This window comes from Apium graveolens, chromosome 11 (assembly GCF_009905375.1).
Source record: "Apium graveolens cultivar Ventura chromosome 11, ASM990537v1, whole genome shotgun sequence".
Lineage (NCBI taxonomy): Eukaryota > Viridiplantae > Streptophyta > Magnoliopsida > Apiales > Apiaceae > Apium > Apium graveolens.
This window is the reverse complement of record NC_133657.1, coordinates 163474049-163496260: the sequence shown is the minus strand read 5'-3', so window position 1 is coordinate 163496260 and position 22212 is coordinate 163474049. Positions and strand designations below refer to the sequence as shown.

Here is a 22212-nt window from a genome sequence, read left to right as displayed (position 1 = left end):
ATATTGAGGAGATGGATGAATTGTTGGAGGCAATAACAGCAAGAATAAGGATGAGGGAGAATAAGAATGAAACCGAAAATCTGAGGATACATTTCTCTTCCAGACAGCAACGAAATCGATTTAAGATCCAATAATATTAAACCAAACACCTCCCCGGGAAAGGATTTTTTTAAGGTGGTCTAAGACCATAATTAACCACAGCTTCTGACTGGTGGAAAGTATAAGGTTATTAGTACTTATTGTGCAACAAATCTTACTAGATTGCTCAACTACATATAGGAAATGCTTAAACTAGTTAGTTTCTTTAAACAGCTCCCGACCGATAAGCATTCTTCTGATCTCACTAGTCCCTGCACCAATCTCATACAGTTTTGCATCTCTAAGAAGACGCCCGGTGTCATACTCGTTTACATATCCGTTACCACCTAAACATTGAATTGCCTGTATATAACCACTGAAGTGAGAACATATCAGTAGGATACCTCAACTCTAAAAAAAACTAGTAGCATACCTGTAATGCAACCTGAGTTGCTCTCTCAGCTGCTATAAGTATTACACCAGCACAATCCTACAAACATATCAGTTCACATAATCTAATTTAATTACAAAAGTTTATTCATTGGTAAATTCTAAAGACTTTGATGACAAAATTACTAATAAATATTAGATATATGCATAAATATAACCTTTGTATCAGTTTTTCCGTTATCACAGTCCCTTGCAACGGAGTACAGATATGCTCTGAAATCAGTTTAAAACAAATAATAATGTTATAACAATGTAATAGAAGTAACACAGTTGTTGAATGGTTTTTTCCCTCTCAAGTCTTTTAAATTTTATCCATCCTTGTCGACAAATAATGTATATTATATCATTATTTGTTGCCAAAAAATTAAATCAGGTCACACACCTTGAAGATTGCAGTGCAGTATACATGTCTGCAATTTTCCCCTGCATTCAAGTGTTTAATTGCAGGAAAAAAAATGAGAAACATATATATTATCTACTTGTACTTAACACTCCTCGGTGAAGAATCAGTGAAAAAGGCCCAAATAGCCCTCAATATCACTCTCTTCAGCTTTAGCGGAAAAAGAAGAGAGAATCAAACCTGTATTAGTTGGAATTGACCAATCGGAGTTCCGAATTGTTGACGTTGTCGAACATAAGGAATAGCAATATCGATACATGCCTGCATTATTCCAACAGGCGCCCCAGCAAACACAACTCTCTCAAGATCTAGACCCGACATTAAAACATAAACTCCTATAGAGGAAAAGAACTTTTAATATGATATCGAACCATCAAAGTTGAAATGCCAAGGTGAAATTACATATATTTAGGATTGTGTCCCCCAACACACTAATAAATATTATTAGTCACTGCTCTCGGTAATATAGATTACCAGTTTATAGTTTATAGTTATTCCCATTGTTTTGATTAGGTGATAATGTGTACAACTATAAGGTATACCTTTTCCTTCTTCTCCGAGAATATTTTCTTCAGGGACAAAACAATTGTTAAATACAAGCTCACACCTGCAGATTTTAGAAATTTCAATACACATCATCTCTAGGGTGTTGTTTCAGCACTTAGCAGGTACAGAAACACAATTTAATCGACTAAACCACCATTATTAGCTGTGTATACATACGTAGGACTTCCTCGCATTCCAAGTTTGTCCAATTTCTGCGCGGTTGTGAATCTGCAACAAATTTGCAAGGAATCAGTAAAAACTGAAAGAACGGCACAAGTGCTCATTCGAACAATAAACACGTGTATCTATTCTTAATTTTTTATGTGTATATATAGGCCGAATTGTGCATCTGGAATATTTTTGAGACGTTACAAATCTATATAATTTTGTCCTGTGCTTGTGCACATGGAAAAGTGCATGAAGAAGGTGCAGAAGGCATACCCAGCCATTCCTTTCTCGATGATAAAAGCAGTGATTCCTTTGGAGCCAGCAGGCATGTCTGTTTTTGCGTATACAATCTTTTATAGATTATAGTTCCGCAGAAATATGTAACAGTATTAGACTTCATTCTGAAAAAGCCAAGACTGCTTAATATATTGTATACATGCGTAACTGAGGTTAGTGTAACACCTCAGTCATGCGTTGAAACATGTCGAATATTTTGTTGGGTAATTACTCATCTGTGTGTGTGTGTAACATTACCAGTGTCTGAGCGATAGGGCCGTTAGTGATCCACATCTTGTTTCCATTCAGAACGTAGCCTCCCTCAACACGATCAGCTTTGCATTTCATACCAACAACATCAGAACCAGCTGCATTTTTGTTGACAAGTTATGAAAAATGTCATTATTTGTTTTCAGATTGGCATTGCAGCGTCTCTGCTAGAATCTATATAGTGTACTGTATATATCATTTCTCATAAAATTATCACTAGTTATGTACCAGTAGTAATTCTATAACTCACGAAAAATGGATTATTAGTTACCGTTTGGTTCACTCATCGCAAGAGCTCCAACATGCTCGCCACTGATCAACTTAACGACGCAATTAAGAGAGTTTAAAAATTAACACATAAATAAGAAATTAATTCATTCAACCAATATTATTGCTTATGTCGACAAATGTCAACCTGCAGTTGCTCTTTTCTGGGACTAACAGCGAAGAACGATCAGTTGTGGCCGTTTTTAACTACTAGTAACTTGAAAAATTTCTGTAAATGTCACATACCTTGGGCAAGTACTTCTCCTTTTGAACAGGATTTGCATATTTCACCTACGAACGAAGAAGACCATGACATATATTAAATTTATATTTCTATTGTTTACGAAAAATATCATTTTAACCATATTAACCAAAATGGTTGTCTAAATTTGAGTTACCAGTTGATTAAGGCAGACATTAGAATGGACGCCGTAGGAAAGACCAACGCCGCCGGAAGCACGACTTATTTCTTCCATTGCTATGGTGTGATATAAATAACCTAGATTCATTCCTCCATATGCCTCTGCAATTCACTTCGTTTCATTATACATGTCAAATGTTAGCCCCCTGTTTAGTCACTGTTCTACATTTTTCCACTCAGAAATCTGTCATGTGTACATAATGACGGGACCAGATTTTTAAAATACTTTTGCTAAAATTCCGTACTTGATGACGGGTGTTATGGAAGTTCTGAGTTGTGACATAACCATCCGAAACATCCAAACTTAGAATATGTTTTTTTTTTAATTTTTCTAATATTTGCCCATAGGCTGGGTATGCCGTACGTATTAACAACTTAGATGACATATTTTGATTGGTTTTAGTCTAGCTAATAATGATGAACACAGTCAAAAAAGATGAATCAACGCAAAAATTCCCCCAACTAAAAGGGTGAAACTCTTAAAAAATGTGTAAGAGTTGATAACTAGATTACAACATGGCACACATAAGAAAAATCATTTATCTTTTTCATAAAAAACATCCTAAATTTGGTTATCTTTTTCTTTTTCCTGAAAAAGTAGTGTTGATTATGACCCAACTTGCATAGTACAATTACTCGATGTCAAGGCAGTCAAAAAGTTACTGAATGATTTTGTGGTACAATTACTAATAATAGCTATTTCCATGAAACCAATTAGGCTGAGCAAAAAACCGAAAAAAATCAAAACCGAAACCGCTAAAAACCGATAAAAATCGAACCGTTAAAATCCGAACCGAAATCGAAACCGAAACTGAAAAATTATAAACCCAAACTGCAACCGATTTGCGGTTTCGGTTTTATGTTAAAACCGAACCGTAAAAACCCGAAACCGATCCGATTATTAAAATAAATAAAATAAATAATATATTTATATATTATAAATTTCTAAAACTAATAAACAAGTCTGATTTAGAGGGGTGTATCCACGAACAATTAAAATCAGTGAAATTTTTTTAAAATTCATGAATTATTTTTAATTCTTTCAAATCAAATGAATACACACTTTTAGTACACACTCAGGGCACTGGTTGTCTTATCAGTGTGCAAAATCGGAGTGTGGAAAACCCACTTCTATGAATGAAGAAAGATGATAAAACAAAAATGATTTTGTAGAGCTGGACAAGTTTAGCTTGGTATCGGATTATTCTCTAGAGAAAAGGCGTCAGAAGTCGTTGCTCTTCAGGTACTCATACTGGTGATTTACGTATGTTTATTTGCTCAATTAAAAAACTGTTCTTTTTATGGTGCTGCTTGTTTGAAGCAGAACTGAGCTTCAAAAATGATCATTTTGCTCCACTATTATTACTTTTTGCTATAGGAGTGCGACTATGATGTCTTCTTGCTTCTGTATGACTTTTCCGGTTTCTTCCGATATGTCCCTATAATAAATTATTTCTAATTATATATTTCCTCTCTCCGAATAACTACTGGTAAGGGTTTTGTATTTGCACCCAGGTATTATAGCTGGTAAGGGCTTTGTATTTCAAACAGAGCCGCTTGCTATAATTGTGTTGTTAATTTCGAGTGATGTGATTTTAAAACCGAAACCGATCCGATAAAAATCGAATCGAGGTTTTCAAACCGAAACCGAACCGATGGTTTCGGTTGCGGTTTCGGTTTTCAACTTTAAAAATCGAGGATATACGGTTTCGGTTTCGGTTTTGGCCAAAAACTGCTCCGAACCGAACCGCGCTCCACTTAAAGCCAACAACCGGTGCTACAAATGAATTGATGAATTTGAAGATATTGTAAACATGCCTGGAGCAGTAATTCCAAGAAGGTTGAAATCTCCCATCAACTTCCACAAATCCACCTCCTACCAACATACGAGAATGCATAGCATCAGAGATATTAATTAAGATTTCAGTCTTGAGATTAACATGATCGAAAAACTTATTCTCCAAATACAGAATAAATCAAACACCATCGATAGAATGTAGATTTCTGCATGAATGCGTACCTCCGGGAAACTATCAGTTCTGTCTATTTTGGATGCATGAGGTGCTATGTTTTCTTGAGCAAACTGCGCAACGCTTTCCTTGAACTGCACATATAGCACACATGCATCGTATACTTGTATATAACAAGTTAACAACCAGATTAGAAGATCGATAGAGTGTAGGATAACAAACCTGAATTTGGGTTTCATCGAAAAGCATGGAAGAGAAAGAAGCACGTTGATGCATTGCATACTTTGTGGATGTTAATAATCTCTTCACTCCAAACAATCTCTGCATTTTTCTTTTTCAACCTGTCCAAACCCAATAATGAACTAGTAGTACACAGTAATGGAGGGGGGGAAGCAACTACTTCACTTTTTCTTTATATGTCTATAGACATTGTGCTCAGTGCTCCCATGACTTCAACGCGGTACTAAATCAAGAACACAGTATTTAAATTGATAGCAGCTGCTGACCCGCCATATGAGTTCTTCTGAATAATACAACTCCTCCGATTTTTTTAATAATTTTTTTTTTATCTTCTAATATTCTACAAGTGATGGCTAATACGGGTCCAGTTTGCTTTAGATTAGAGCTTAAACCTAAATCAAATCTTATGTTAAGATTTTTAAAAATTTTAAAACAACACCGGATCTTCAATCCATCTAACCCAAGTTATACTCTCTATTGAACGAAGGGGATCGATTTGATTCAGATTTTTTACGTATCAAGTATGGGTTTTGGTCAATCCATCTAACCCAAGTTATACTCTCTATTGAAATAAGGTGTCGTTGCAAACCCATACGTACTTGATATTTGGTTCCCGAATTCAATTCTCCAAATCCATACTTCAAACTCCCAAAGTATGGATTTTTGATACTCTAGTGAGAAGTTAAGTATGAAACATGGGTAATATATTTTTTATTTTGCATATAATTTTATGTAAATATTTAATACAAAATTAAATCGATAAATCAAAATAAAATTAAAGTTATATTAATTTTCTAAATTAATAAAAAGTATTAAATTAATTATATTCTAATTAAATATATTCATTCCACAATTCAACCAAACAGTGTTTGATATTAAGAATGATAACTCAAGCTTATACCACCTTAACCCGATTACTCATTTCAACCCATACTACATCGCTAACCATTCGCTAACCAAACAACCCCTAAGTATTTCATTTAAATAATAATAACTTCGACGGGGTTCAAGTATGGAATAATATCTAACCAATAATAATTTAAAGAATATATAATAATTATTATTAGGTAGATGTTGTTCAGTTTGACAACGGTTTAAGATATAACCGGAACCAAATCACGAACCTCAATTTATTAATAAGTGAACCGGAGCCGGGCATCTCGTTCCGGTTTCGGTTCAGATGAAATAAAGTGAGATTGATTTTTACAATTTTAGCAGTTTAACTCGAAGCATGATCATCCGGACATCCCTAATGGCTATTCGCCAATCGCCACATACTCGATATGCACGATCTCTGTCAAAAAAAGAGATCGCCCAAGCCCGATCATTGCGATTTACATAATTTTTTTTTTACTGGACACGGATTATTAGCCACAATAACACAAACTCGTTTATACAAATAATGTCTTTTAGATTTCTTTTCTTCAAATGGAAAAATACTAGACCCAACTTGAAAATGTTAGATATATAATGTGAATAAATGGTAATTAACCTAATTATAATAAAGATCCGCGTGCATAGGTTCGCAAGTTATAATTTACGATATAGTAGTGCTACGAATACAAAATTGGATATAAAAATAATTTCAAAATAATATTCTATGAATGATGAAAAAAATATCTATTTTTTGGAGTTTGTGATGAGAATACCACATTTAAAAATTTTGGTCAAAAATATTTGCCTAATACACATTTCTAAGTTAAGGTAATTTGTGTAAAAAAAACTTTCAAAAAGAAAAAAAATTAGAACCCTTCAGCTAAGGTGATACGCATTTTAAAAATGTTTATCTTTTATTCTTTTATTTTCCTTTTATTTTTTTAAATTTTTTTTAAAATTTTTTAATATAATACATGATTTTCAAATGCGTATTAGACGAATATTTTTGACCAAACAGTTCCGAAAGTGATATTCTTGTCATATTTTTTAAGAAAAGGAATATTTTTGGCCATATCCTGAATGATGCATCAATTTGAAATATTTTAATTGGTAAAATTGATGACCTGTGAAAATCATTTTATTAAATATATGAAAATTAATCCGAACATATTATATGACATTTTTAAATTATTTTGGGATCAAATTTTGAATATTTATATAAAAAAATATTTTTTGAAGAAAAGTGGGGTACTGTGACACTACTCTTTCCATATATGGAATCATAGTGCGGGTGAGTGATTTAAATTATTAGTAACACACGCATATTGCTACTTCTCTGTGTTCCATAATTTCCTCATTTCTCGCGCAAGGAGAAGCGGCTGTTATGCATGGATTTTAAGCAACTCCTGCAAAAGCAATAGCGTGTTAAGAGAAAAATTCATAACTTGATCACTTATTTGGAAATTCACGTGTTCATCCGAAAGAAGAAAACAAATATTTTTTAACAAAAAATTTAAACCAAGCACCTTGGGAATTAATGGGTTGAAAATAACATAACATTCCATATATATGACTCTTAATATATTTGGAGAATTCATAAGTAAACTCCAAATATTATTATATAAACTCTAGTTATGTTATAAATAACATAACTATCCATGATAAATATAAATTTCAAGAATTTCCCTATTAAAAGTTATGGGCCAATGTTTAATAAAAATGTTTAAAATTTAAAATTAAAATCTAAATATTAAAAAGTGGAGTTTATTTAACCATTTCCTGTGTCAAATTGATGTTGCTTTACTATTACAAACCGGTGAAAAGTAAAAGGTTATTAGATATTGATTTTGCAAAAGTCTTCATTTTAGAATTAAAACCTGAGTACTTTAGTATTTAATACTAGGGTTGGTGAGTTTCGAGTTTTAATGGCTGCTCTTGCGTTCGGGACTATCGATCCTTGCAAGATTTCTACGTATCTCTGTGTTGTAGTGAATCAAGTCAAAAACGTAGTTCAAGATTGAGGGGTAGAGCCGTTTATATAGAGTTGAGTCTAGGGTTAGATTTCTGTTGGGAGACTTGGTGGACAAGTCTCCAACTTAAATGATGATTAGGAGTCCCCTTAAGGAAGGAGATCCAAAACCTTCTATGTAAGACTTTGAGTCCGTTTAGAACACACACATATCTGCTCTTCCACCCGTGTTGGGCTTAGTCCGTGAACAACTCAGGTTCGTGGACTTGGACGACCTCTGCTGGTGGGCCTTGGATGTTTGGGCCGTCATAGGCCTGTTACGAAGATTTGGACCAGACAAGTCTGTTATGAAACTTGGACCAGACATGTCTGTATTGGACTTTTCGGACAAGAAGTCCAAGCGTAATTAATGCGACATTTAATGTGTCTTTGGGATGTATTTTCTATCCATATCATTTTCCCCCAACTTCCGTGAATACTGCTCGAGTTTTCGTGGAAGTTACAATGGTCTAATCGCGACTCGGGGTACTTTCGGCCCTTCTCGGGTATCGGCCCTTCATGGGTATCGGCCCTTCATGGGTGTCGGCCCTTCATGGGTGTCGGCCCTTCATGGATATCGGCCCTTCGTGGGTATCACCGCGTTATCGTAACGTGTGGAGGGATCTACACGATTACAACGGCTTATGAGTGTGATTATACACACTTAAGGCCCCCGTAGAGGATATTTGAATGGTGTTCAACACTAAATGGTCCTAATCGGGACTATAAAACGAGCGTTTATCACCCCTTAACCTTCGTCAAGGTTAATTATAGGGTGAAAGCTGCTAATTGGCCCTAATAAGGGCTAATTGACCCTAATCGGGGCTAATTTCTATGTACAAGTTGCTAATTAGGCTTAAAAGAGCCTAATTTTAAGCTATAATGCACTAATTGGCCTTAATCGAGGCTAATCTGCCCTAAACGGGGCTAATTACGACTAATCAGTATGCATAAGACACTAATTATCCTTAATTCACACTAATTACAAGAGTGAATAGGTTAAACGGCCCTAATCTGGGCTAATTTCATCACATAAATCACTAATTATCCCTAATTTGGGTTAATTATGCTTAATATACACTAATCAGCCATAATCTGGGCTTAATTTCACTAATCGGCCCTAATCTAAGCTTAATCTCAAAATCCTGAAAATTTAAAAAATTTCAAAAAAAATTCTGATTTTTTTCTATTTTTTTCAAAAAATTTCAAAAAAATTCGAAAGGGGGGCTCGGGGTCGAGCAGAACCTCCTGGGGCAGGAGGCTCTACTCGGCCTCAAGCCCCTAAAATGGGCTGCTCGGCCACTTTGGGGTAGAGGGTTCTGGTTGGCCCCCTCCTGGTCGGCCAGTTCTTGGTTGGCCTGGAGGTGGTTGCCCAGGGGTTCCTGCCCCCCACTTTTTTTTTGAACTTCTAAGTAAGAGTTCTAGGTTTCTACATATCTTATCATGCTCTCGTGGTCTTTGATTTTCTATGGAATTAATTTCATAGTTGTCTTTGCGTTCCTCAGGGTTCTACTATGGCTGTTTCAACGAACGTTCTGTACTCATCCTGATGGATTTTCTGTACTCGTTCTTGCTGAACGCTCTATGTTCTACTGAACTTTCCCTTTGTAGGAAGCCTTATACTTCTTTGAACTAATCCAAACTTCTCTTGTAGGATGTTATGCCCCTCAACCTCCCCGTTCTCGTAGACGTTCTAGTCTTCACGAAACTTGGTTCCGGTGAGAATATCATTTTCAAGAAATTTCCCAAGGATCTCTCTAGAGGGTCTCTGAGGTATCTTTTGAAGGCCTCATGGCTATCCTACAGGAGTTTCTGATAGGCTGAAAGGCCTCAATTTGTTGGCTGGTAGGCCAAGGCCACTACGGAGGTAAGTTGTGGCCATCATAACTCTGATACAGAGGCTTCTGGTAGGCCAAAAGGCCTCCAATTGATGGTTGGTCGGCCGGGGCTTCCCCGCACATAAATTGTGGCCGTCATGGCTTTAATACAGAGGCTCCTGGTAGGCCAAAGGGCCTCCAATTGTTGCATGGTCGGCCGGGGCTTCCCCGCGCACAAATTGGGGCCGTTATGGCTTTGATACAGAGGCTCCTGGTAGGCCAAAGGGCCTCCAATTCTTGCCTAGTCGGCCAGGGCTTCCCCGCGCATAAATTGTGGCCGTCATGGCTCTGATACAGAGGCTCCTGGTAGGCCAAAGGGCCTCCAATTATTTCCTGATCGGCCAGGGCTTCCCCGGGCACAAATTGTGGCCATCATGGCTCTGATACAAAGGCTCCTGGTAGGCCAAGGGGCCTCCAATTGTTGCCTGGTCGGCCGGGGCTTCCCCGCGCACAAATTGTGGCCATCATGGCTCTGATACAAAGGCTCCTGGTAGGCCAAAGGGCCTCCAATTGTTACCTGGTCGGCCGGGGCTTCCCCGCGCATAAATTGTGGCCGTCATGGCTCTGATACAGAGGCTCCTGGTAGGCCAAAGAGCCTCCAATTGTTGCCTGGTCGGCCGGGGCTTCCCTGCGCACAAATTGTGGCCGTCATGGCTCTGATACAGAGGAGAACGTCTCCTTCTCGTACTCGTGAGTTCAACTGAAAAGCTAATCTTGTCTTAAACCCCATTAATTTTGTTAATCTTGATGATTAACATAATTGTCCTTTAGTTAAGACTAGTGACATATTTGGTTTCAGCCAGGCTTTTTTCGGAAGACTGATGTGATAAGCGACGTCCTGCATCACTTTTCTCGTTTATCATGTCATCTTTTATTGCCTTTCCTCACCATTTCCGGTGTTTTTTTTCAACGGGTACCTGCTAGCGCGAACCAAGCTAACTTACGACCTGATGTAGCAGGTGACCTTTTTCCTATAAAAGGAGATGAGAAGTTCTCATTTTCATTCACACCTTCATTTCTCAACTTCTTAAATTCTCAAATTCTCTCAAGCTCTTAACTCTCTTTAAGTTCTCAAGTATGTCAGGTGGACAAGGCCCTGTCAAGTCCTCTTTCTCGGAAAAGGAAGCTATGCATAAGAGGGCTACTCTACGCTCACTCCAAGGTAAAGCTCTTGTCTCCCCCTTCTCAATTAATCGTTGCTCGAATAGTTTGAAGAGTATGTTGGACGAGAGAGCGGACGAGTACCCTAGTACCGTCCATTTTGATGCATTTCATCACCGAAGTGTGCTTCGTGAGAAGGACGTCGAGGAGATTAAGTCGACTTACTCATGGCTCGACTGCTTGAGGGTTCGTAGAGCCAAGCCAAGTGAGAGGGCATGCAATCTTTGCCACCAGAGGCTGTTTGTGTTCAAGGCGGCCCTTAACTTCGGGCTAAGGTTCCTTCTACACCTCTTCATTCCGAGGCTTCTAGCCGAGCTGAAGATCCATCCGTGCCAGCTCTACCCTAACGGGTGGTCTTTTATCATCCTATTTATAGTGAGATGCCATGACTTGGGCATCCCTTTGAGTGTAACAATGTTCCGTAGCATCTTCATGTTGAATGCGTCTCCTATGACTAGGCCTGGTTGGGTAGTGATTCAAAATCGAGCCCACATTCCTCAAATGGTGAACACCAGTTCCCTAAATGACTTAAACCATAACTGGAATAAGAAGTTCATGGTTGTTGAGTGGAAGGACGGAGATTGGGGTGTATACTTTAGACGTGATTTTAGTAGCCCAGTCGATAGCTCCCACTTTATTCTCAACCTTTCTGCTGCTGAGCTTCATGCTCGAGATCTTCTTATTGACGATGAGGGGAGAACCCCTTACTGGGAGTTCGTGACGGAAGTCAAGCTTGTCGAGGCTGGCCTTAGCTGCCTCTCCGTAGAGGGTATTTATCTTTGTTCTCCCTTACTTTGTACAAGTTTATTCTTACATTTGTTTATTTTCTTCTAATTTCAGTTGCTAAGGCTCTCGACGCCAAAGCCAAGCCGAGCGGTGCTGTTACAGGAAGGATGGCTAGGGATGCCATCAAGAAGGCCAACCATATCCCGAAGGTCCCTGCCTTCCTCAAGGCGTCAGTATTCGGCCTTAAGAGGACCAAGGATTTTGACGGGAGTGCCAGGACTCCTTTCGAGCCCGGTTGGGGTATTTCTTCCAATGACTCCTTTATCGGCAACCCGACCCTTGCTCTCGAGTGGTGGAAAAACTGCATCACTCCTCCCGACCTATTATTCGTCTCTTCTGGTGAGAAACTCCTTGAGGCTGAGATGTTGGGAGCTCAAGCCCTCTGTCAGGTATGTTTCTTCTTGTGTAAATTTTCGTTTAAGTTCTCTTTTTTTAGAACTTGGAAAATATTGTATGGATCATTCCTTGGGGGCTCGGCCCTTCTTAATTAAACTCATGTTTTCTTTGTCAGGCCAATGCCTATTTCGCAGCGTCCTCTACTCAAGATTTGAAAATGAGAGGTGACTACAACGCATTGCAAGCTTCCATGAAACAGATGACTATTTCCTCAGGGGAATGGGAGTCTAGGGCCCATGAGGTGGAAGGAAAGCTTGCCATCATGGAGAAGAAGTATGCTAGCTCGGAAGGGAAGAGAAAGAATGAATGGAAGGACCTCGAGGCTGCTTATCATAGATCCACTAGGTTCACTACCATGATGGATGAGCATGATGACGAGATGCGCCCCATTAACATTGCAATAGGTTGGAATAGGGGAGTCAAAGATGCTCAAGGCGTATGGCCGGACGTGGTTGATCCAAGCCTTCTTTTTTGCCCTTGGCAGATGCTTGTTATGGACTTATCTGAGCAACCTTCCGGATCGGTGCCCTCGACTCCTCGTATGAGGTCCCAGTCAAGCTCCAGCCACTCGGGTTCCGGTTCCGGCTCTAAGGGAAAAGCCCCCTCGGGTAGCCTTAAGTCCAGGGCAGCCCTTCGAGGGAAGATGAGGGAGCCAATTCTGGCGAGCAGCGGTTCTTCTTCTGAGGAAGGGTCGGATGGAGAGGGGGAGGATTCTTATGATGAGTGAATGATATGGCCTTGCATGGCCTTGATTGTCGTATGTGGCTTTTATTTTCAGAACCTATTTATTTGAACTTTTATTGGTTTGTAACCTATTGGTCCTTCGGGACTTCTAACTTATGATCCTTCGGGATCTTTTATCTATGCACTATGTTTAATTTCATTTCATTCTTGTCTTTTATTTTCGGCATTTGGTCCTTCGGGACTTGGATTCTTTGGATGCTCGCACTTAAATAAATTGGTAGACAAGATGATAGAAATAAACTTGCATAAATAGATAATATCTCTAAGAAATGGGTTCAACCCTTACATAAGATGGTTTCGTCGACCTTATTTGTATAACTAATGCTAAGTACTAGGAACAGGTAGTGAATGTCCTAAACATAATAAACCTTCAGGTTCAAAGCATGCCAAGTGCGAGGCACTTCATCACCATTCAGGGTCTTTAACTTGTAGGATCCTCGTCCCAATGTCCTCCTGACCTTATAAGGCCCTTCCCAGTTAGGGGCCAGCTTGCCTCTCTCCCCTACTCCTGATGCCTCAATCTTCTTCAGAACCAAATCTCCTTGTTGAAAGAACCTTTCTTTAACCCGTCTATTGTAATAGAGGGAGGCTCTTCGCTGATGCTCTGTATTGCGGGCGTTAGCTTCATCCCTGACCTCGTCAATGAGATCGAGAGCGAGCCTCATGCCTTCCTCTTTTGTCTCTGGTTCATAAGCTTCGATCCTAGGGGATCCATGAGTGATCTCAAGGGGCACCACTGCCTCGGCTCCGTAAGCCAGCATGAATGGGGTAGCTTCAGTTGTCACTTTACAGGTGGTACGATATGCCCATAGTATAGGCAACAAATCATCCACCCAAGTGTTTCTCGAGCGTTCCACCCTCTTCTTAAGTCCATAAAGGATGATCCTGTTAGCAACTTCCGCTTGCCCGTTTGCCTGAGGATGTGCAATCGAGGTGAAGCGAAGTTCTATGCTGTTATCGTTGCAGTACTCTCTGAACTCTCCATTATCAAATTGCTTCCCATTATCCATGACAAGGATGCGTGGGATTCAATATCGGCATATCACATTCTCCCAAAAGAATTGGGTAATTTTCTTGGTGGTTATCTTGGCTAGTGCCTTAGCCTCAATCCACTTTGTAAAGTAGTCTATGGCTACCACAATGAACTTCCTCTGTCCCGATGCCATAGGAAATGGTCCAAGTATGTCCATTCCCCACATACAAAAGGGATGGGTGTGCTGATCGACGTAAGCCTCTCTGGGGGCTGTCGTACTATCAGAGCGTGCCTCTGGTACCTGTCGCACTTCTTCACATAAGCCTTTGCATCAGCTAGCATAGTTGGCCAGTAAAATCCCAACCGAGTTATCTTGTGAGCGAGGACCCTGCCCCCCAAGTGTTGTCCACAAATCCCTTCATGGGCTTCTTTAAGTGCCTCCTCTGCTTCAAGAGGTCTTAAGCACTTCAAGTACAGAATAACAAAGGACCTTTTGTAAAGAAGGCCTTCAATCAACGAGTATCTTAACGCTCTAACCGACAGCTTGTGTGCTTCTTGGGCGTCATCAGGGAACCACCCAATTTCTAAGTGGGTCTTGATCGGGTCTATCCAACAGCTTGCCACACCAACCGGTGCTATCAGATTTATGACATGAATAGTAGGGGTCTTCAAGACCTGGAAGTAAATACTTCTCGGATAGTTCTCGACTTCAGACGAGGCGAACTGGGACAAGGCATCTGCCGTAGTGTTCTCCTCCCTCGGAACATGTTCTGCATACCATTCATCAAACTGAGTCAGTATTCCCTTTACGACTCTCAGGTATTTGGCCATAGTTTCATCCTTGGCTTCAAACTCTCCATTAACTTGAGCAACTACAAGTCTTAAGTCTCCGCAGACCTTCAGGTTTTTGGCCCTCACGACTCTAGCTAAGCCTAAGCCAGTTATCAATGCTTCATATTCTGCTTCATTGTTCATAGTTGGGAAGTCCAATTTTAAAGCATATTCAATCATAAACCCATCAGAGCTTTGCAAGACTAGGCCCGCACCACTAGATTTTGTTTTGGACGCTCCGTTAAAATAGAGAACCCAATACTCTTTTAAGGTTGTTTCTTCATCCTTCTCCTTCTCTCCTTCTTCTGGGGTTACTATCTCCTGTCCCCGACTTCTTGGTTGTTGATGGTGCATTCGACCACAAAGTCTGCTAAGGCCTGAGCCTTGATGGCCGTTCGAGGCTTATACTTGATATCAAACTCTCCTAACTCAATCGCCCACTTGATGAGCCTTCCGCTGGCCTTCGGGCTATGAAGTATATTCCTCAAGGGTTGGTCCGTCAGGACTTCGATCTTGTGAGCCTGGAAGTATGGTCTTAACTTCCTCGAGGCTGTGATGAGAGCAAGTGCAAATTTCTCCGTGGTGCAGTAATTCAACTCTGCTCCGTGGAGCACCTTGCTCACATAGTATATAGGTTTCTGGAGCTTCTGCTCTTCCTTCACGAGGACTACACCACGACTTGTTCAAATACCGCGAGGTACAAGTAAAGAATGTCCTCCGGACTTGGTTTAGCCAACGGGGCTTTAGTCATGTACTTTTTCAGTTGTTCAAAGGCTTCTTGGCTCTTAGTTGTCCTTTCAAAGTCCTTCACCTTCTTAAGGGTTTTGAAAAAGGACAGGCATTTATCTCCAGACTTGGAGATGAACCTCCCTAGAGCTACAATTCTCCCTGTAGGATGACTTTGATCTTGTCGGGATTGGCCTCTATCCCCCTCTTAGAGACCATGTGACCCAAAAATTTTCCAGACCCAACGCCAAAAGCACACTTGGATGGGTTTAACATCATCTTGTGGTGCCTTAGCACTTCAAATGCCTCTCTGAGGTGACTAATATGATCGGCCTTGATTAGGCTTTTTACTAACATATCTTCGACATAGACCTCCATGGTTTTCCCAATTAGATGGGTAAATATCTTGTTTACCAGTCTTTGGTAAGTAGCTCCTGCATTCTTAAGTCCAAAAGCCATAAAAAGATAACAGAATACACCAAAGTCAGTTATGAAAGATACCTTAGGGGTGTCATCCTTATGCATTCTGATTTGATTGTATCCACTGAAGCCATTCATGAAGCTTAACATCTCATGTCCAACAGTGGCATCGATCAGGGTATCAATCCTTGGTAGGGGTAACAGTCTTTGGGACAAGCATCATTCAAATCAGTGAAGTCAATGCACATCCTCCACTTTCCATTGGCCTTCTTGACCATTACGGGGTTAGCCAACCATTCAGGAAATTGCACTTCCTCAATAAATCCAGCTTCTAAAAGCTTCTCGACCTCCTGCTTAATGGCTTCCAGCCTATCAGGGGCATAAGTTCTCTTCTTTTGCTTTACAGCCTTCCGAGTTGGATCAATATTCAACCTATGAGTTATAAAGTTTGGGTCAATCCTAGGAATATCAGTTGTTGTCCAAGCAAATATATTATTGTTTTCCTGGAGGAAAGTTGTCATTCGACCCTTCAAGGGCTTGTCCAGAGATGCCCCATGTACGTGACCTTCTCTGGGTCTAAGGGGTCTAAAGGAATTGGGACCAAGTCCTCGGCTGTCTTTTCTCGTAGTTCGTCATTTTCTCGGACATCCATGTCTTCTATAGGGAGGACCTGCCCCCTGTTCCATCGGGCCTAAGTGCTGCAACATAGCAACTATGGGCCATCTTCTGATCTCCCTTTGCTTCTCCAGGACCATTCCTAGTTGGGAACTTCAGTACCATGTGGTAGGTTGAGGGCACAACCTTAAAAGCATGGATCCCTGTTCTACCCATGATAGCATTGTAAGTAGAGGCTGCCTTGACAACCTGAAAGTTCAACATCTGTGTGGCCTCCCTGGGCTCTTCCCCGATAGTTACGGGAAGTTGTATTGCTCCTTCGACTTTGCAGTCCACATGGTTAAACCCGTAGATGGGTGAGTTGGATGGAGTTAGCTGAGAATCATTGTAGCCCATCCTTATGGATGTGTCATGGAACAGAATATCCATAGAAGTTCCATTGTCTACTAGGACCCTCATAACAGGGAAATTTCCAATTATAGGAGTGATAACCAGAGGATCATCCTGAGGAAATTTCGAACCTTCAAGGTCGGGGTCACCAAATTTAACCGTCATCTCTAACTTAGAACGCTTAGATGGCTCTCCAACTATGCTCATCACTTCTCTTGCATAAGCTTTTCGGGAGTTCCTTGTAGTACCAGCTGCTGTAGGTCCTCCTGAGATCATATTGATTACTGGCCCTCGGGGCTGTGGGTTACGATCTCTGTCGTTACCCCTTCGATCATCATCTCTTCGATCATTATCTCTCTTTTGGCCTCCGGCCTCCTCACCCTTGGTGAAACGTCCAAACTTTCCCCTTCGGATCAGATACTCAATCTCATCCTTAAGTTTCCTACAATCGTCGGTATCATGACCGACATCCTTATGAAAACTACAGTACTGACTCTTGTCTCTTTTCTCGGGGTCTCCCCTTAGTGGCTTCGACCATTTGAAGTCCTTGTCCTTCTCAATTAGCATTCAACCTTGCATATTCAGCGAATCTTGGTTGCTGATTCTTCTTAGAAGAGGAGGAGTCAGAGTTTTTGCCAATTCTTGGATACTTGTCCTTGGCATCATACTCCTAATCCGTCTTCCGCTTCTTGTTTCCAGTAGGTTCGTTACTCACAGCTATCTTCTTCATACTTTCCTCCACCTTAATATATTTTCCAGCTCTATCCTGGAGCTGCAACATGCTTTCGGGAGGGCGCTTAGACAAGGACATCTTAAAGAACTCGTCTCTAGTCCCCTGATGCAGGGCTATCATAGGTACTTTATCATCAAGATTAGGGACCTTCAAAGCCTCCTTCGTAAATCAATTCAGATACTCTCTCAGGGACTCCTTTGCTCCTTGGACTATACCTATGAGAGGTGCTGAGCTCTTCTCGTGCACTCTGCCACTCATGAACTGCTTGATAAAAGCTTGACTCAAGTCCTTAAAGGATCCAATAGAGTTTGGGGGCAGATGGCTGTACCACCTTTGAGCCATGCCCGATAGGGTTTGAGGGAAGGCCCGACACTTAATAACGCCGTTCACGGGCTATAACAACAGGGCATTAGAGAACGTCCTAACATGATTAGTGGGGTCGCCAGTACCATCGTATGCTTTGATGGTGGGCATCTTGAACTTCCTTGAGATACGAGCATTCATTATCTCATCAGTGAATGGTGGGTTCGAATCATCAGGATCACCTAGTGGCATAAGATCACTTGGATCAGCCCTTGGGGCAGCTGCTCTTCTTGGTATTGGACCATCTAGGTCTATGATTGGAGGAGGATTTCTCCGCCTTGGAACAAGTGGGGGTCTTGGGGCCAGATGTGTCTCCAGGTCTCGCTTCAGCCTTTGGATCTCTGCTTCATGAGCTCTGATCCTCTCTTGAACATCTTGGGGATTCATCCCTTGTGTGCTCCTAGAGCGTTGTTCAGTGTCAGCCATCGGCTCCTTGCCAGCACGCCTTCTTCTTGGAGCAACATCGTCGTCCGATGACTCGGAGTCTCTTTCAGTATAAGGCCCAGAGAATTCTTGATCTTCTGGAATATGAGCCAAACCACATATGTATTGGGGCGTCCGCCCTTGTGCTTCACTCCTACCAGGGTGTCTACTCCCTCCAACTTCGGGGTATAGAGGCATCCCGTAAGGGGGGTTAACAGTCACAATTGTCGAGTACTCATATCCAAGGGGTTGATAGTTCACAGGTGCATGCAACTGCTGAAGTTGGGGGTTCGTCCTTTGAGGAGCCGGGGGATTCGTCCCTTGTGGTTGAGCCTCAGTTGCCCCTACTAGGGTTTCTTCTTGGGTGGGGGCATAAGTTGAGTGTGGTGCTGCTTCTACTGCTGATATGATTGTTCGCGATGGGACAGGAGTGTCTGTCCCACTAGTGTTTCTGCTCCGTGTGTTCACCATGGTTGTTGTAAGATTCCCACATATGGCGCCAAATGTTGTGGAATAAAAACCTGAGTACTTTAGTATTTAATGCTAGGGTTGGTGAGATTCGAGCTTTAATGGCTGCTCTTGCGTTCGGGACTATCAATCCTTGCAAGATGCCTACGTATCTCTGTATTGTAGAGAATCAAGCCAAAAATGTAATTCTAGATTGAGGGGTAGAGCCCTTTATATAGAGTTGAGTCTAGGGTTAGACTTCTGTTAGGAGACTTGGTGGATAAGTCTCGAACTTAGATGGTGATTAGGAGTCCCCTTAAGGAAGGAGATCCAGAACCTTCTATGTAAGACTTTGAGTCCATTTAGAACACACACATATCTGTTCTTCCAGCCATGTTGGGCCTAGTCCATGAACAACTCAGGTTCATGGACTTGGACGACCTCTGTTGGTGGGCCTTGGATGTTTGGGCCGTCATAGGCCTGTTACGAAGCTTTGGACCAGATAGGTCTGCTATGAAACTTGGACCAGACAGGTCTGTATTGGACTTTTCAGATAAGAAGCCAAAGCGTAATTAATGCGACATTTAATGTGTCTTTGGGATGTATTTTCTATCCATATTAAGTCTTATTAATAACTAGCATAAATCCCGTGCGATGCACGGTTCCGGTTAATATTTTAAATTTTTATTTATTCCGTTATATTATATTTTTAAAATATTTATATAAATATATAATGATTATAAATTTGTAATAAAAATAATAGAATAACTTGTGGTCGTAATTTAGTAGAATAAATAGACTATTTCTAGTAGTTTAACGATTTAGTAGTTTAGCATATATATAACACTAATAACACTATTTATTTATTTTTTAATAATAGGATAAGTTGTATTCGTAGTTTAGTAGGATAAGTAGACTATGGTTAGTAGTTTAACAATCTAGTAGTTTATTGGATATATAACACTATTTATTTATTTTTGTAATAATCAAAATTAGGGAATAACCGTTGAACCAAATTATACCCTGTCTAGATGGCAATAAAATATACATAATATGTAAAATATTAGTCACTCCAACGATACTCTTGTTAGGTATAATTTTAGATTAAGTAAAAATGACACGCTACATTAGTTGACTCTACTGCCATCATTTAAAATAATCCACGTCATTTTCCTGCTTAAAATTTCTTGTAAACCTAACATAATTGCTTAAAATTTCTTGTGAACCTAATATAATGTGCTTTTTAAAAAAAAAATATAACATATCACTTCAAATCATTTTCAAATATTATTTAATTCTTAACAAAAATTTTAAAATCTAATATAATAAACCATGTTTTAATTATATATTATAGAATTTATATAAGTAATGTTTGTTAATTTTATTTTTTCTATTTTTAAATATTTTACATATTTATAATTATAATATTTTTTAATTTATAATATTTACTTAAAATATTTACATAAATATAAAATATTTTTATTGAATATTGTTAGGAATATGTTGTGAACTTGATGATAAGTTAAACAAAACACCTTGGTAGGTTTAACTTAGTGAATTTTGTAGTTCTAGACGGATGTTCTAATATAGTCCCGACGGACGAACTTTATAATCCCGATGGATGACAATTTGACATCCATCGAGAGTGTAACTTATGTAACAAATAAGTACTTTAGCACATTTCTGGAAACAACTTGTTTTAGTCTAGTAGATTCTGTAGGATTCTTAAAGTCACGTTGACTACTAGATTGATACGCAGAATAGGTTGGCTAATTGTAAATATGAGATGCCTTGTAATTATGTATAAGTGAAATAGAGTCAAGTGACAGATAGACTCCCAACAGATGATCTACAAGGCCCCCGATGGATGATCAACATATTCCCGACGGATGTTCAACATGATCCTGACGGATGATCATATTCAAAATAGCTGTTGATAGTGACAACACAGACACATGCATCGGGTGTTTGCAAAAGGAATGTGGCAGCCTGTTAAGCAGGATTTTGAGAACAAAGAAGCATTACCATTTTCATGCAAATGTGAAGATATTCAAAGATGCTGGATAAAGTAATGTTGCAGCATGATATTAGACTAGATTTATTTTGTTTTATTGTCTTGTCTTACGGTCATGTAACTTGGTGATATATAAACCAAGTGTAGCAAGTAGAACAACTAATAAAGCAAGCACATTTTTCAGAGAGATAGATAAAGCTTTACTTGTTACGAATTTCTCTATAGTTTGTTTGTTCACTTGTAAAGCAGCTGTGTGCTATTCAAAGCATCACAGAGTTCTCAATATGATATATATATATATATATATATATGGTGGATACTTTCAAATCCATCAGAAAGTTTTAAAGCTTGTGTTTTATTACTTAGTCCTTTGATTTCTATTATTCTTTCATTCCACATTACAGCAAATCAAATATTGTTATTGTTAGTCCCTAACAATGCAACAAGAATTATAGAAGGGGGGTTGAATGTAATTCTAGTAACTTTTTCTAAATTACAAAAGATGTTCTAACTCAATGTATATATATGTGTTTTGATTTGCAAAGTGCGGAATGACAAGTTAAGTAAATCAAACACAAAGTAATAAAAACACAAGTCTTTAAAACTTTCTGGTGGATTTGAAAGTATCCGCCAGATATATATATATATATATATATATATATATATATATATATCAATTTGAGAACTCTGTGAAGCTCAAATTGGCTCACAGTTGCTTTACAAGTGAACAAACAAACTACAAAGAAATTCTACAGAATACAGCTTACAAATGTTTCTCTGCTAAAAAATGTGTTTGCTTCGTTCATTTATTCTACTAGCTACACTTGGTTTATATATCACCAAGTTTACATGATAATAAGACAAGATAATAAAACAAAACCTATCAAGTCTAACTCCATGCTGCTTCATTACTTTATTCCAGCATCTTTGAATATCTTCATAATAGCAAAGTAATGGTAATGCTTCTTTGTTCTCAAAACCCTGCTAAACAGGCTGCCACATTCCTTTTGCAAACACTCGACGCATGTGACTATGTTGTCACTGTCAACTGATATTTGAATTGATCATCCGTCAGGTACATGCTTGTTATCCGTCGGGTAGCCTTGTTGATCATCCGTCGGGTAGCTTTGTTGATCATCCGTCGGGTAGCCATTTAACACTTGACTCTATTTCATTTATGCAGAATTACAAGACATCTTATATTTACATTTAATCAACCTATTCTACACATCTACTAGCAGTCTACATGATTCATAAGCTACTAAAAAATCTATACAAAGTTGTTTGTAGAAATGTGCTACAGTAATTATTGTTACATAAGCTACTCATCCGGTGGATATCAA

At 39.5% G+C, this 22212-nt stretch overlaps 3 protein-coding genes across 4 annotated transcripts; all 3 read right to left on the bottom strand.

Moving 5' to 3' along the window:
- Positions 1-69: 69 nt before the first annotated feature.
- Positions 70-5287, bottom strand: LOC141697056 (isovaleryl-CoA dehydrogenase, mitochondrial-like). Of its 2 annotated transcripts, XM_074501245.1 has the most exons (15): positions 5069-5287; positions 4897-4980; positions 4695-4752; positions 2854-2978; positions 2702-2746; positions 2460-2508; positions 2177-2286; positions 1916-1992; positions 1652-1702; positions 1471-1535; positions 1109-1263; positions 911-951; positions 687-741; positions 512-568; positions 70-441 (listed from the first exon to the last, which is right to left on the bottom strand). In XM_074501245.1, exons 1-15 carry the CDS (start codon positions 5171-5173, stop codon positions 292-294), a joined length of 1227 nt encoding a protein of 408 aa, XP_074357346.1. In that variant the 5' UTR covers positions 5174-5287; the 3' UTR covers positions 70-291. The 2 variants fall into 2 exon arrangements, with proteins under 2 accessions (XP_074357346.1, XP_074357347.1); XM_074501246.1 differs by lacking the exons at positions 2460-2508; positions 2702-2746; positions 2854-2978.
- Positions 5288-13287: 8000 nt separating this feature from the next.
- On the bottom strand, positions 13288-13944 carry LOC141696075 (uncharacterized). Its single transcript, XM_074500263.1, has 2 exons — positions 13570-13944; positions 13288-13458 (listed from the first exon to the last, which is right to left on the bottom strand). Exons 1-2 carry the CDS (start codon positions 13942-13944, stop codon positions 13288-13290), a joined length of 546 nt encoding a protein of 181 aa, XP_074356364.1.
- Positions 13945-15783: 1839 nt separating this feature from the next.
- LOC141696074 (uncharacterized) lies at positions 15784-17456 on the bottom strand. Its single transcript, XM_074500262.1, has 3 exons — positions 16555-17456; positions 16179-16316; positions 15784-15898 (listed from the first exon to the last, which is right to left on the bottom strand). The coding sequence occupies exons 1-3, from the start codon at positions 17454-17456 to the stop codon at positions 15784-15786; spliced, it is 1155 nt and encodes a 384-aa protein (XP_074356363.1).
- Between the last annotated feature and the right edge of the window lie 4756 nt (positions 17457-22212).